This window comes from Cololabis saira, chromosome 19 (assembly GCF_033807715.1).
Source record: "Cololabis saira isolate AMF1-May2022 chromosome 19, fColSai1.1, whole genome shotgun sequence".
Lineage (NCBI taxonomy): Eukaryota > Metazoa > Chordata > Actinopteri > Beloniformes > Belonidae > Cololabis > Cololabis saira.
This window is the reverse complement of record NC_084605.1, coordinates 34,242,626-34,255,203: the sequence shown is the minus strand read 5'-3', so window position 1 is coordinate 34,255,203 and position 12,578 is coordinate 34,242,626. Positions and strand designations below refer to the sequence as shown.

Here is a 12,578-nt window from a genome sequence, read left to right as displayed (position 1 = left end):
ACTAGTAGATTTGTGAAGAAGAAACTGTTATTCTTACTCCGCTACATTAGGCTACGTTGAGCTGTTACTTTTCTTTTATCCCTTTTATCCACGTACGGGTCAATCTCATGAAAGCACTCTCAAAGATCTCAAAGAAAGAAAGAAAGAAAGAAAGAAAGAAAGAAAGAAAGAAAGAAAGAAAGAAAGAAAGAAAGAAAGAAAGAAAGAAAGAAAGAAAGAAAGAAAGAAAGAAAGAAAGAAAGAAAGAAAGAAAGAAAGAAAGAAAGAAAGAATTGAATTTACTTTAAGATTATTCTAATTTAAGCTATTTTTATTTTTATTTTTTATAAATTTTAATTTATTTTATTATTTTATTGATTTAATTTGCCTGAAGATGATTATTTTGTACTTTTGTCTGTTTGAATACTTTTTTACTTTTACTCAAGTAATTATTTGGATGACTACTTTTTACTTCTACTTGAGTCATATTATTCTGAAGTAACAGTACTTTTACTTGAGTACAATCTTTGGCTCCTCTACCCACCTCATGTTGTGTGTCCCTCCAGCTTGATGCAGAGGAGGTACTCGGAACCCAACACGTATATAGACACCCTACCCTTGGTTCTTCAAGACTCTGACGAGCTGTACGACGACGTGGCGTCTCTCGCTGATCCTGAGGCAAGTTGCCAAGTGTGACGATTAAAAAAATCCCCATTTTTCTTCTACTTTCACTTTCATTTTGACGTGGACTCACTTCGACTGGCTGCTTTCCATCTGCTAAAGTCCTGCCCTTGTGTCGTGCAGGATGCTGAGGAGGAGAGCAACGTGCCAAACTCTGAGGACAACAATCTTCAGGAATGTAATGAAACACGCTCACAGGATGCTCAGGACCCTGTAAATATGGAACAGGACACGGACGACAGGATTTACCTGGACCTGGTCCCTGTACGCTCCTTCCTCCACACACCGTGTGGGGTTAAATCCTCCCCTGGCAAGGAACCTTGTAGGCAGTCGCCAGTCCCAGTAGAGGAGCCAAAAGACTCCTCGTGTGAGGTTAAAGAGGTAAATAATCCAGGATTAACCAGAGTATCATGAGATTTAAGCTTTCATTCATAACTTGCGAGATTGATCTGATTTATGGTTCTGCTTTAAATCGACGCACAACGTACGTGTGCGTGAAGGAAGGAAGGAAGGAAGGAAGGAAGGAAGGAAGGAAGGAAGGAAGGAAGGAAGGAAGGAAGGAAGGAAGGAAGGAAATGAGCCAGAAACAAAGAAAGAAAGAAAGAAACAAACAAACAAAGAAACAAAGAAACAAAGAAAGAAGGAAATGAGCCAGAAAGAAAGAAAGAAAGAAAGAAAGAAGGAAATGAGCCAGTAAGAAAGAAAGAAAGAAAGAAAGAAAGAAAGAAAGAAAGAAAGAAAGAAAGAAGGAAATGAGCCAGTAAGAAAGAAAGAAAGAAAGAAAGAAGGAAATGAGCCAGTAAGAAAGAAAGAAAGAAAGAAAGAAAGAAAGAAAGAAAGAAAGAAAGAAAGAAAGAAAGAAAGAAAGAAAGAAAGAAAGAAAGAAAGAAAGAAAGAAAGAAAGAAAGAAAGAAAGAAAGAAAGAAAGAAAGAAAGAAAGAAAGAAAGAAAGAAAGAAATTAGCCTCAATTTGCAGTACAGGTGAACTAATTTAATTGGTTTTTATTCATTCAATTTAATTGGTGTAGTTTAGTAGTATTTAGTATCTTTTAGAGCAGTGATTTGGCTCCAAAGACTGAATGTGGTGATAGATTTATAGTTACAAAGGTGGAGTTAAAGTTGTATTTTTTTTATCGTTATCGGGATAAATGCCAGAAATGATCGTGATACATTTTTTAGTCCATACCGCCCATCCCTTGTAATCAGTTATCAGTAGAAGAGGAAAAGGGATTCTTTGGATGTGTGGCATATGATAAACCGGTCCCGACAATCAGCAGCCATAGCTGCTCCATCAGTTTCCAATCATAGTCAAGAAATGACAGTAACAAGAATAGTGGAGGTCAAGCTGAGGTGAGAAAGACCAAGAACTTTTCAGAGAAAAGTGATCCTATAGTTTCAAGAGAGGCACATGACATCTTAGTGAGAAAGGTCTCCATTGGAAAATTTCCGTCTTCATCATCAGAAGTTTACAAAAGGACGTTGAAGCACTGAGCCAAGTCATCTTTTGAGGAAACCCAAAAGTGAAAAGTTTCATGAAAGTTTCACTCTTACTGTTAAGCACGGAGGTAAATCGATCATAATTTGGGTTTCTGTTCGAGGCAGTGGCGTGGGAGTCATTTCACAAGAAGAGGGAGGAATGTATTCAATTAAATAACCCTGAAGTCTGAGAGAAAACTTCAAGCTGTCTAAAGTCTAAAGATGAAAAAAAAAGAGAACGCTTTTCCTTACAAGACTTAAAGATACTGTAGGCTAACCAGTTCTACACCATTTAGGTGCCCATATCACAAATAGACTAATAAGAGCCCTGGCTCCGCCCACCAAACCCAAACAAGCATAGCTCCAGCCAATCACTGACAGGAGGAGGGTTATATTTGTGCACATGAAGTGTGGAAAGCCTTCGGCGAGTTTTCTTGGGGAGCGCTGGAGGTAAGGGCAGAGAGGCGCTAACTCTTCATGTTTTGTTTCAAATACCAACAAATGCAAAGTCTCCCAGAAATCTCTTACCCTGCCTTTAAATGGATTTAATTGAGACGTGCAGTCTAAAGGTTTTGCCAGAGCTCTCACAGTTGCCCAACCTAATTACCGTATTGGCCCGAATATAAGACGGTGTTTTTTGCATTGAAATAAGACTTAAAAAGTGGGGGTCGTCTTACATTCGGGGTCTAGACGTTATACCCATTTACAACGCTAGATGGCGCCAGATATCTTTAAAGCGAATGCTGAACTAAACTCCCCAGGCCAAAGCCAACCCCTGTCACGAAGAAGAAAAATAAAAAATAGCGGTAAAAAGGGAAAGAGAAGAAAATAAGAGAAGAGATAACAGAAAATGGAGAAACGTAGCGACAATCTGGAGAAAATCTGGTTGAAGATCAGCCAGGTTAACCAGCAGCTGAGGAGAAGTTATGATGCAAACTTCAAGATGATGATTTGAATTAGGCAAAATAACATGCTTTTTCTCTTGAATATATTGTTATAATCATTTGTTTCAGATGTACTGCAATTATTTTCTGTATAAAAATTGAATTTGGTGTTCAAAAAGTCTTTTTTCAAACTTAAGTCTTGAAAAAGAGGGGGTCGTCTTATAATCAGGGTCGTCTTATATTCGGGCCAATACGGTATGATCAAAAATCTGTGAATACCCATGGGAAGACCAGTAAGTCCACAATGAATATGTTTTAGAATGCAAGGAGAAAGATTGTCCAGCCGTGCCAAGTGTCATGGGCTTTTCCTTTTTTGTTATTTTGATACTGAAGAAAGTATTCATGCTCAAAATAGCTTAATCAGATCGAAATTTTTAAAAGACTTTTGCTGATTCTATAACCTTTTTCCGTGCTAAAGATCTCCTGTGGAAAATGCTTGATTTCAGGTCATTTCAACAAAGCTTCCTGAGCCAGATTCAACACCCGTGTTAAATGGCCCAAGTACGGAGTGTTCCACCACTAAACCAGAACAGCAGCGACCCCCGACTCCAACTCCAACACAGTCACAAAATCAACCAGTCAAGACCTCACCCCAAAGCCAGGAGAGCCCTAAGAGGGCCACCCTGGGTCTCCCGCAAGCCTTCAACTCTTCCGGGGCACAGATCCATAAGAGCCTAGCAGCCCAGACCAGTGCCGGGCTTCCTCACAGCCCCCAACCTGCACGGCCCAAGGGACACACCATAGGTCAGTACACAGGAACAGTGGTCTTGGTGGCTTCAGCATTAAGAGGGGAGATGTTATTGTGTTCTTTTACAGTGTTGCAGGCATGTTCTTTTGTCAAAATCATCTGTTTTGCTATTACACCTGTCACTTTCTAAAGATATTTCTTCACATGAAGTGGAAACGTCTGTCTTTAATGTTTTCTGGGTGGTGATTCTTACACGTTTGGCTCCCTCTAGTGGACATCTGCGCCCACTACAGCTAAAGACGCCCCATCACGGTGGACTGTACAGGACTGTCTCAGAAAATTAGAATATTGTGATAAAGTTCTTTATTTTCTGTAATGCAATTAAAAAAAACGAAAATGTCATACATTCTGGATTCATTACAAATCAACTGAAATATTGCAAGCCTTTTATTATTTTAATATTGCTGATTATGGCTTACAGTTTAAGATTAAGATTCCAAGAATATTCTAATCTTTTGAGATAGTATATTTGAGTTTTCTTAAGCTGTAGGCCATGATCAGCAATATTAAAATAATAAAAGGCTTGCAATATTTCAGTTAATTTTTAATTAATCCAGAATGTATTATTTTTGCATTACAGAAAATAAAGGACTTTATCACAATATTCTAATTTTCTGAGACAGTCCTGTATATAAAAACTCTTCATTTTTATCTAACCTGTCCACAAATCATGTTTCCAATATTTCCAATATTTGTTTGCAATATTTCAGTTGATTTGTAATGAATCCCGAATGTATGACATTTTTGTTTTTGTAATTGCATTACAGAAAATCACAATATTCTAAATTTCTGAGACAGTCCTGTAGAGCTGAATTACTATTCTTTTTTTTTAATAAATTTTCTTTTCTTGTTTATTCATCAGGTGCAGACAAATGTCAACTTTTGGTTACTTTTGCATATGCTAAAATGATTAACTCTTGACCCCCAGGGTGCCATGGTGCCGTTGAGATAAAGCTTGGCAAGAACCGCACAGAGGCGGACATGCTGCGCTACATAGATGAGCGGGACCGTCTGGAGAAGGACAGGGAGGAGGTGAGGAACAGTCTGGCCAACCTGAAGAAGGAGAAGAGGGAGGTGAAAGAGGAGCTCAGCGTCTGCCAAGGTACTTCCGTGCTTCTTCATTGTGACACGTTCACTGCTCCGAGGTTTACGCTGGCCATAGTGACCGACAGGCGTCTGCTGTCCTCAGATCCCAAGCAGCAGGCTTCAGTAGAGGCCCGTCTGAAACAGAAAGAGGAGGCATGTCGAGAGGCAGAGCGCCGCAGGGTAGAGGTGGAGCTTCGACTGGTGGAAGTGAGAGAAAACCTGAAGAAAGCGGAGTCGGGGCCTTTTACACTGGGAACCACGTTGGACAGCGGCCTCCAGGACACACCTGTGGTTAGTTTTGCTCTAGATCAACGACGACAGTAACCATCAGGTTACAATAGATCCATCTGTATAAAAGAAGAAAAATCCAAGGCACTCTTCTTCAAATATAAAAAGCCTTTATTTAAATTGGCTATTTCATGTGGAAAGATTAAAAAAGTGGGTTACAGCCCACTCAACACATTGATTCTCCTTACTTTACGTGACTGGCTGGTGTCTAGCCATCTCTCTGCTTCAGATAAAAAAAACTTGGCTTTATCCACCAGTTAAGGGTACTTTTAAATGTGGCTTGTGCAAACATTGTGCCAATATCAAAGAATGTAAACAATTCAGTGACTTTAAGACTAAAAAGGTTTATGACATCAAGTCATTCATTAATTGCAGGGGTGCAGATCCGATGTCAGGATTGGGGGGGACACCAACGTGATTTTAATTTAAAAATTTTTGCCAATATGCAACTCATACTATGCCATAAATTGGTAAAGGCTCGCCAAAAAATACTGCACAGGGAATCATTTATTCTTGTTTATTTGTCCTAAACAGCCAACAGTGTGTGTCACTGCTTACTTAACTGTTATATTCGTAAATCATAATTTTAAGGGTTTTTATGTAGTGTCTACTCATCTCAAATTCTTCTCACCATCTTCCTTTTATCCTATGGGACTACTTTATGTACGATCAATTGATATATGGATGAAATATGGAGCCCTAAACAAGTTTAAACTAACTGATCATGTTTTAACACAGTTATGGTGGTAAACCATTCAATTAAAAAAAAGAGCACAATAAACACAGAACGTTGACAAAAAGTCATTGTCGAGCCCGTCAAATATTTTAAAAATATTAATTCAGACTAAAAAAAAAATGTATGGAGTAGCAATACTTTCATTCTGTACACCTCAAAACGCACCGTGGATGTATTATTTTTTTAGAAATATATTTTTAATAAATATTCTACATATTCAACCTTTAAGTCTGAAAATACATTTGTTCAATTTTGAATAATTTAGGGTATTTTTATTGGGGGGGACAATTCATGTTTTTCAGAAATTGGGGGGGACATGTCCCCCCCCGTCCCCCCCGGGATCTGCACCCATGATTAATTGTAATACCATGTTTGTTGTCTACAGATTGTCTTGTACCTGTGGTTGTTTTTATATAGGCCACACTAAGGCTGCACTTGGAAGACAGAGTTTCTGAGCATAAGTATGCTATTAGAAAAGCACATTTTGATTACCCAATGGCTAAACACTTTTTTGAAGCACAGGACAGCAACCCAGATTCACTTATGGTTGAAGGCGTAGAAAGTATTCAAAAAAACATTAGAGGTGGTGACAGACTCAAATTATTTCTGCAGAGAGAGACCTTTTATATTTATCAAATGAAAGCCACTATCTATCCAGGTTTAAATGAACACATTGATTTCAGTCCTTTTTTGTAACTTTTATTCTCCTATCTCCAGCATTTAATTGTTTAACAATTGGTGGAGCCATCTATTGGACATTATCTGTGATTTCAATCATCACATTTAAGGAGAATCAATGTGTTGAGTGTTACATCCTGAGGAAGGCTGTGGCCCAAACGCCTGGGCTGTAACCCACTTTTTTAATCTTTCCACATGAAATAGCCAATTAAAATAAAGGCTTTTTATATTTGAAGAAGAGTGCCTTGGATTTTTCTTCTTTTTTGACATCCTTTTTCCCACCAAAGAGCACCTTCGTCACACGACTTAGATGAAGCTTCTGAGCACTCTAGACTTTCTTTTTTCTTTTTTGTTTAGATCCATCTGTATGATGCAAATCAGTGTAAATGCAGCGTGAAATATCAACCAGTCCTGAACTATTTTCTCTTTAGTCCAAAGCAGCAACTCTGCCCCAGAGCCAGGCATCAGTACCATCACCGTCACCTTCATCATCCTCGTGCCCGCCACCCTCCACCAACAACGTCAGCACAGACTCTCCCGTCAACTCCGCCTCCGTTCTTAAAACCAGACCCGCCTCCATGATGGGCCCAAAGGGCAATGTTATGCAGAAAGCTAAGGTGAGATGAGACTTTATTTGCCTTTAAAGCCCAGCAGAAACTGCTACCAAACAGCATTCAGGATTTGTTCCAAATAAAAGAAACCGCTATGATCTGAGGGGGAAACTCATGTTTGAGACGACGACAGTAAGAACTAATATTAAAAAGAGATGTACATCAATTAAGGCTAGAGAAATATGGAATAGTTGTAATAACGACCTAAAAATGTTTAGTTCTATCTTCAAGTTTAAGGAAATGTTTAAGGAAAATACTGTAAATAAATATAAAACACTATAATTATAATGTATACTATCAAAAACATTCTGGAATGTGAAACGTCAATTTTTATATTTTGTCTTACTTATTTTTGTCTTCTTTATGTATTGTTTGTATCCACGGAGTAATGCTAATGTCTCATATTTAAGTTGATCATAAGAAAAAAAGGGTATAAGCTACGGCTTCAGCTACACCTTTTCGGCAAAAGAAATTTTTTTTTTTTACCTTTTCATCTTGTTTTGTAAAAAAGTGTGTACAAGCCGAAATAAAGATTCATAAAGATAAACAAAGACTTTTAGACATACTGGCAGCATGAGCGCTGGTGGAACCACTTATTGAGGCTCGGGCCATATTCTTGAGGATTATTAAAGTTTACACCTCTTTTTTGTGTTCACAGGAATGGGAAAAAAAATCCACCACCTAGAAGAAGACTTCAAAAAACATCAACCCATAAACATGTTTTGGTCAACTGTCCAAAGGTGAAATCCTCTCCTCCATGGACCCCTCGTCCACATCCATTCCTTAAAAGACTACGATGCAACCTGTCTTCTTGAATACCACTGGAGATTTTCTTTTAAGTACAGTTGTTCCTCTGTTTGCAAAAGAAAGAATTTGATGTCATAGCGTCTTCAGAAGTGTAGCAGATGGGATGGTTCAAAAATGAAAACCGACAAACATTTAAAACCACTAAATCCTGAAACAGACCGAATCCCTTCTTCTAAATTCTCCACTGTACACTTTAGATTGTAGCTTGGTTCGTGTATGCTGGTAGCCAAGATGTAAATATGATTACACCATTTTTCAGCCTTTTGCTTGTATTGCTAGCTAAAAGAAAAATGCACTTTTTATTCAAATAAAAATGAACTGACAAAAATACAGGCTTTCACAACCGTTTGTGGAAATGTCTCCAATTGATTTTAGCTTTTTTATTTACAGAATATTCAAGAGACGACTTTTTATTGAAAATACAATATTTATTAAGATGTTTTAGGTGGTAAAATATTCCTTTGACCATCATTTTAAATAACTAACTGCTTAATACTGCAAATGTCATTTGAAATATTTTCTGTCACAAAAGATGAATGATTGACACGTTTCTTTTTATGCTAAAACTGGATCAGAAAGTCATCCTGAAATTGATCCAGGTATAAATTTGCTCTTCTTTTTTACAAACTGGTCTGGTCTGTACTCGTACGTCAGGCTGGGTCATATCTGGCATCATAAAGCGGCATTTTTGAATAAAAATATGAAAATGTACACATGCTGCACAAGGATAGAACGTTATAGCGATTACATTCAGATCAATTGTAAAATCATGACAGTTCACATCGTGGAAACAGCCAAGAGAACCATGTTTTTATGGGTGTGAGGGCTGATTCAGCAGCAAACTGGGCACTTGCTGAAAGTAGCAAAACAACCTCAGGATTCTCCTCGCTCCAATAATAATTCCTTGGTTCTGTAGCATTCATGAATGAGTTGTTCCTGTTACGTATTTTTGCAGGTTTGTCAGGCAGTGTGTCTCCGACGGTGGATTTTGTACTGATGCAGAAGCTGCTGGTGGCTCTTCCTCTGCCTGCTCTTCCTCCTCAGGCCCTTGGGCCTTGGAAGATCCCCTCTGGATGAAGGCTTTCTGCTTCCTACAAGCAAACGCATAACAGTTCACAACTTCCATCCAATAATGGAGCCGTTGATTGTTTTCTGGTTCCAACAAATTGTGCCCAGTATTGAACGTGCTTAAGTTTTATGTTTTCACTAAGACGGGAATTAAGGAAATACTGATTTCATCAATGCAACTTACTTGTTTCACAGTGCGGCCCTTCATATCCTCGGCACTGGCACTGGTAGCTCCCTCCTAACAGGGTGCAGGTCCCATCATGCATACATGGGTTGGGTTTGCACAGGTTTACTGGTTTCTTCGCCTCTGCAAAAAAGAAAATTAAAAATGCACCAAAAAACAGATTAACTTCAGTGCTATATAAATAAACTTTACTACTTACTACTTGTCAAAACACAACCCTTTTTATGTCTTTACAGTATAATCATGCAAGTCTTAGTGACGTCAATCACATAAAAAAATGAATGTACCGTATTGGCCTGAATATAAGACGGTGTTTTTTGCATTGAAATGAGACTGAAAAAGTGGGGGTCGCCTTACATTCGGGGTCTAGACGTTATACCCATTCACAACGCTAGATGGCGCCAAATATCTTTAAAGCGAATGCTGAACTTAACTCCCCAGGACAAAGCGAACCTCTGTCACGAAGAACAAAAATAAAAAATAGTATAAGAAAGAAAAGAGAAGAGATAACAGAAAGTGGAGAAACGTAGCAACAATCTGGAGAAAAGAGGGTGGAAGTTCGGCAGGTAAACCGGCAGCTGAGGAGAAGTTATGATGCAAACTTCAAGATAATGATTTCAATGAGGCAAAATAACGTGCTTTTTCTCTCGAATATATTGTTATAATCATTTTTTTCAGATGTACTGTAATTATTTTCTGTATAAAAATTGAATTTGGTGTTCAAAAAGTCTTTCTTCAAACTTGAGTCTTGAAAAAGAGGGGGTCGTCTTATATTCGGGACAATACGGTAATTTATTTTTTCTACAGACAGAAAGAACATTAGCCCTTCAGAAATGTTTCAAATGGAGGCGATTGTTTACATGTTTACCTGAACACAGCAATTGCACGATTACGTCCTCAAAATACTTGAGATCTTCGTAGGAAGGCACGGAGATCATGTGATCCTCCGACCCAGCGATCTGCATCAGTTTCTCTCTCTGCGCATCCCCGATGCCGATCACAAAAACGGAAACTCCGCTGTCTCTTAACTTCTGAGCCGGCACGACAGCGTCGTCCCCGCCCGAGCCGTCCGTCACCACCACCACGGCCTTGTTCACGCCGGGCCGTGCACCGCCCGCCACGGTCAGGACGCTGGAGTGGGCGTGGAGCAAAGCCGCGCCCGTGGAGGCCACGCCGCCCATGTAGCCGGCGTCGCCTACGGCCCTGAGCACGGCGGAGCCGGTGTCGTGGGCGTCCAGGCGGAACACGGTGGCGGCTCTCCGGCTGTACGCCACCAGGGCCACCTGAGCCACGTCGCGGTTGACGTCGAACTGAACGGTGAGGCTGCGGACAAAGTCCTGCAGGGTGGCGAAGTTCTCCCGGCCCACGGCGGCCGAGGCATCCAGGGTGAAGACCAGGTCGACTGCTTGACCCAGACAACCTGAGAGACCGACGTTAGAATGGTTTAAGTTAGAGATGAAACATGATTCTGATAGGGCTGGGTATCGATTCAAATGTCAAGAATCGATTCCATTCCGATTCTTAATATTCAGAATCGATTATCATGATTCGATCCAATTCGATATTGATTTGGCTTAGTGTTATTTAAAATGTTTTTTGAGCTGTTGCCTGAATTATATGACTGTAAAATAACTAGTGAAATAATAATTTCACAATAATTATTGTGAAATAACTAAGAAATAAATAACTCAAACAGGCCTTTCAATATCCATTTAAAGTGCAAAAAAGAAAGAAATTGCAACAGTTCATGCAGTAAACAAATCTTTTTAGCTTATCTAATTTATTCTGTCACCACGCACACATATTGCCATGAAGCACCTGGCATTTTTCAGAAGTGTCATGACAAACTGTGTGTCCGACTACTGGGATTAAAGTTCACCTGGCGAAAATGATGAGAAAAAAAAATAAAATAAAAAAATAAAATCGATCTTTAGACATAAGTATCGATTTTTAGTAATTAATATGAGAATCGATTTAGAATCGGAAAATCGACACAGGACTAGATTCTGAGGTATCCCAAGAGCCTAGAACTGTTAAATCGTCGTTATGCATGTACAGTATCAGTTCTGCAAAAAAAAAGAAAAGAAATCCTAAAAAATGTATAAATCCTTAAAGGTAACATTGACCCTAAGCCATGAAACCACCACCGCCGTGTCTCACAGATGACATGAGGTCAGTATGCTGGAATTAAGTCTTTTCAATTTACCAAACATATATAAAAACTCTTTCTTTTTATCTAATCTGTCCACAAATCATGTTTCCAATAGCTCGAAATGCCCATGTGATCTTCTGTAAATTGAAGAAAGCAATGTTTTTTTGGAGAGGACCGGCTCTTAACAGGACTTTAGTTGAAGCAAAAATAATTAAATCTGGACACACAAACCTCCTGTCTAAAGCAAGTAGCTGTTTAGGGCAGAAAACTGCATAATATACCGACAAAGTAAAAAAGATTTTCCAGTAGTATCCTTTTGACGTACAGGTGGCGCCAATCCACACAGATAAACAACTTAGTGCCAGCGGAAATCTTGCAAGAGATGATTGTTTTCAATAAGGCAAGGTAACAGATGTGCAGTTTTTATAGCCAGTTCAGCTAATGCTTTGTGAAGTAAGAATGTCAGTACACATTTCTGTTAGAACTCAGAGCAAACACATCATTTGAACACACATTAAAGACCTCTATGGGTCAGTAAATACCTTGTATATCCACACTGCAGATCTTGGCCTTGAGCTCGGGTATTTTCTCCGAGAGCCTATCAGGGGATGTGTAGGTGACAGTCCTCTGAGGATTTCCTGTGATATTATTGAGCTGCCCCTTCAAGACATCCGGTCCAACCCCAATCAGAAAGATCTCTCTATCACGAGCATATTTAGAGGCTTCCACCACCTCATCAGCAGCAGGGCTGTCAGCGAGGAGCACCACCACGCGAGGAAGATCATCTGTGACGTCAGCAAAGCCCTGGTGGGTGACGTAGCGCAGCGCCTGGCCTGTGAGGGTCTGACCACCGAGAGGCTGCAGTGCATCCACAGCTTTGAGAAGACCCTTCAGGTCCCCTCTGAACTTCCCAATCTGGGCCTGGACTCGAGTCTCTCCGCCGAAGACGGCCAGCCCGACTTTGGTGGGGCTGTTGGAGCCGATCACAGTCTGCAGTGAGCGCCTCAGGAAGGACTTGAGGCGGAGGAAGGATTCTAAAGGGAGCGTGGCAGAGCCTTCCAGGAGAAAGAGCAGGTCCACGGAGCAGTCCAGTGATAACGCAGGAGCTGAGGAGGGATGGAGGAGTTTAGTCTATTAATA

The 12,578-nt window shown here is 39.8% G+C and overlaps 2 protein-coding genes across 3 annotated transcripts in view; one reads left to right on the top strand and one right to left on the bottom strand.

Annotated features, from left to right (window-relative positions):
• Nucleotides 1–8,655, top strand: part of afap1l2 (actin filament associated protein 1-like 2) — a 74,498-nt gene extending 65,843 nt beyond the window's left edge. For both annotated transcript variants that reach the window (XM_061708989.1, XM_061708991.1), the window contains 7 exons: nt 546–657; nt 784–1,041; nt 3,527–3,824; nt 4,757–4,930; nt 5,018–5,205; nt 7,048–7,233; nt 7,886–8,655. In XM_061708989.1, coding sequence (XP_061564973.1) covers nt 546–657; nt 784–1,041; nt 3,527–3,824; nt 4,757–4,930; nt 5,018–5,205; nt 7,048–7,233; nt 7,886–7,912 — 1,243 coding nt within the window. In that variant the 3' untranslated portion in view covers nt 7,913–8,655. The remainder of the gene's footprint in view (nt 1–545; nt 658–783; nt 1,042–3,526; nt 3,825–4,756; nt 4,931–5,017; nt 5,206–7,047; nt 7,234–7,885) is intronic.
• Nucleotides 8,375–12,578, bottom strand: part of vwa2 (von Willebrand factor A domain containing 2) — a 36,991-nt gene continuing 32,787 nt past the window's right edge. Inside the window, exons 11-14 of the mRNA XM_061708992.1 lie at nt 11,981–12,544; nt 10,155–10,706; nt 9,287–9,409; nt 8,375–9,125 (exon numbers count right to left, since the gene is read on the bottom strand). Of these exons, the coding sequence (XP_061564976.1) occupies nt 8,995–9,125; nt 9,287–9,409; nt 10,155–10,706; nt 11,981–12,544 (1,370 nt within the window). The 3' untranslated portion in view covers nt 8,375–8,994. The remainder of the gene's footprint in view (nt 9,126–9,286; nt 9,410–10,154; nt 10,707–11,980; nt 12,545–12,578) is intronic.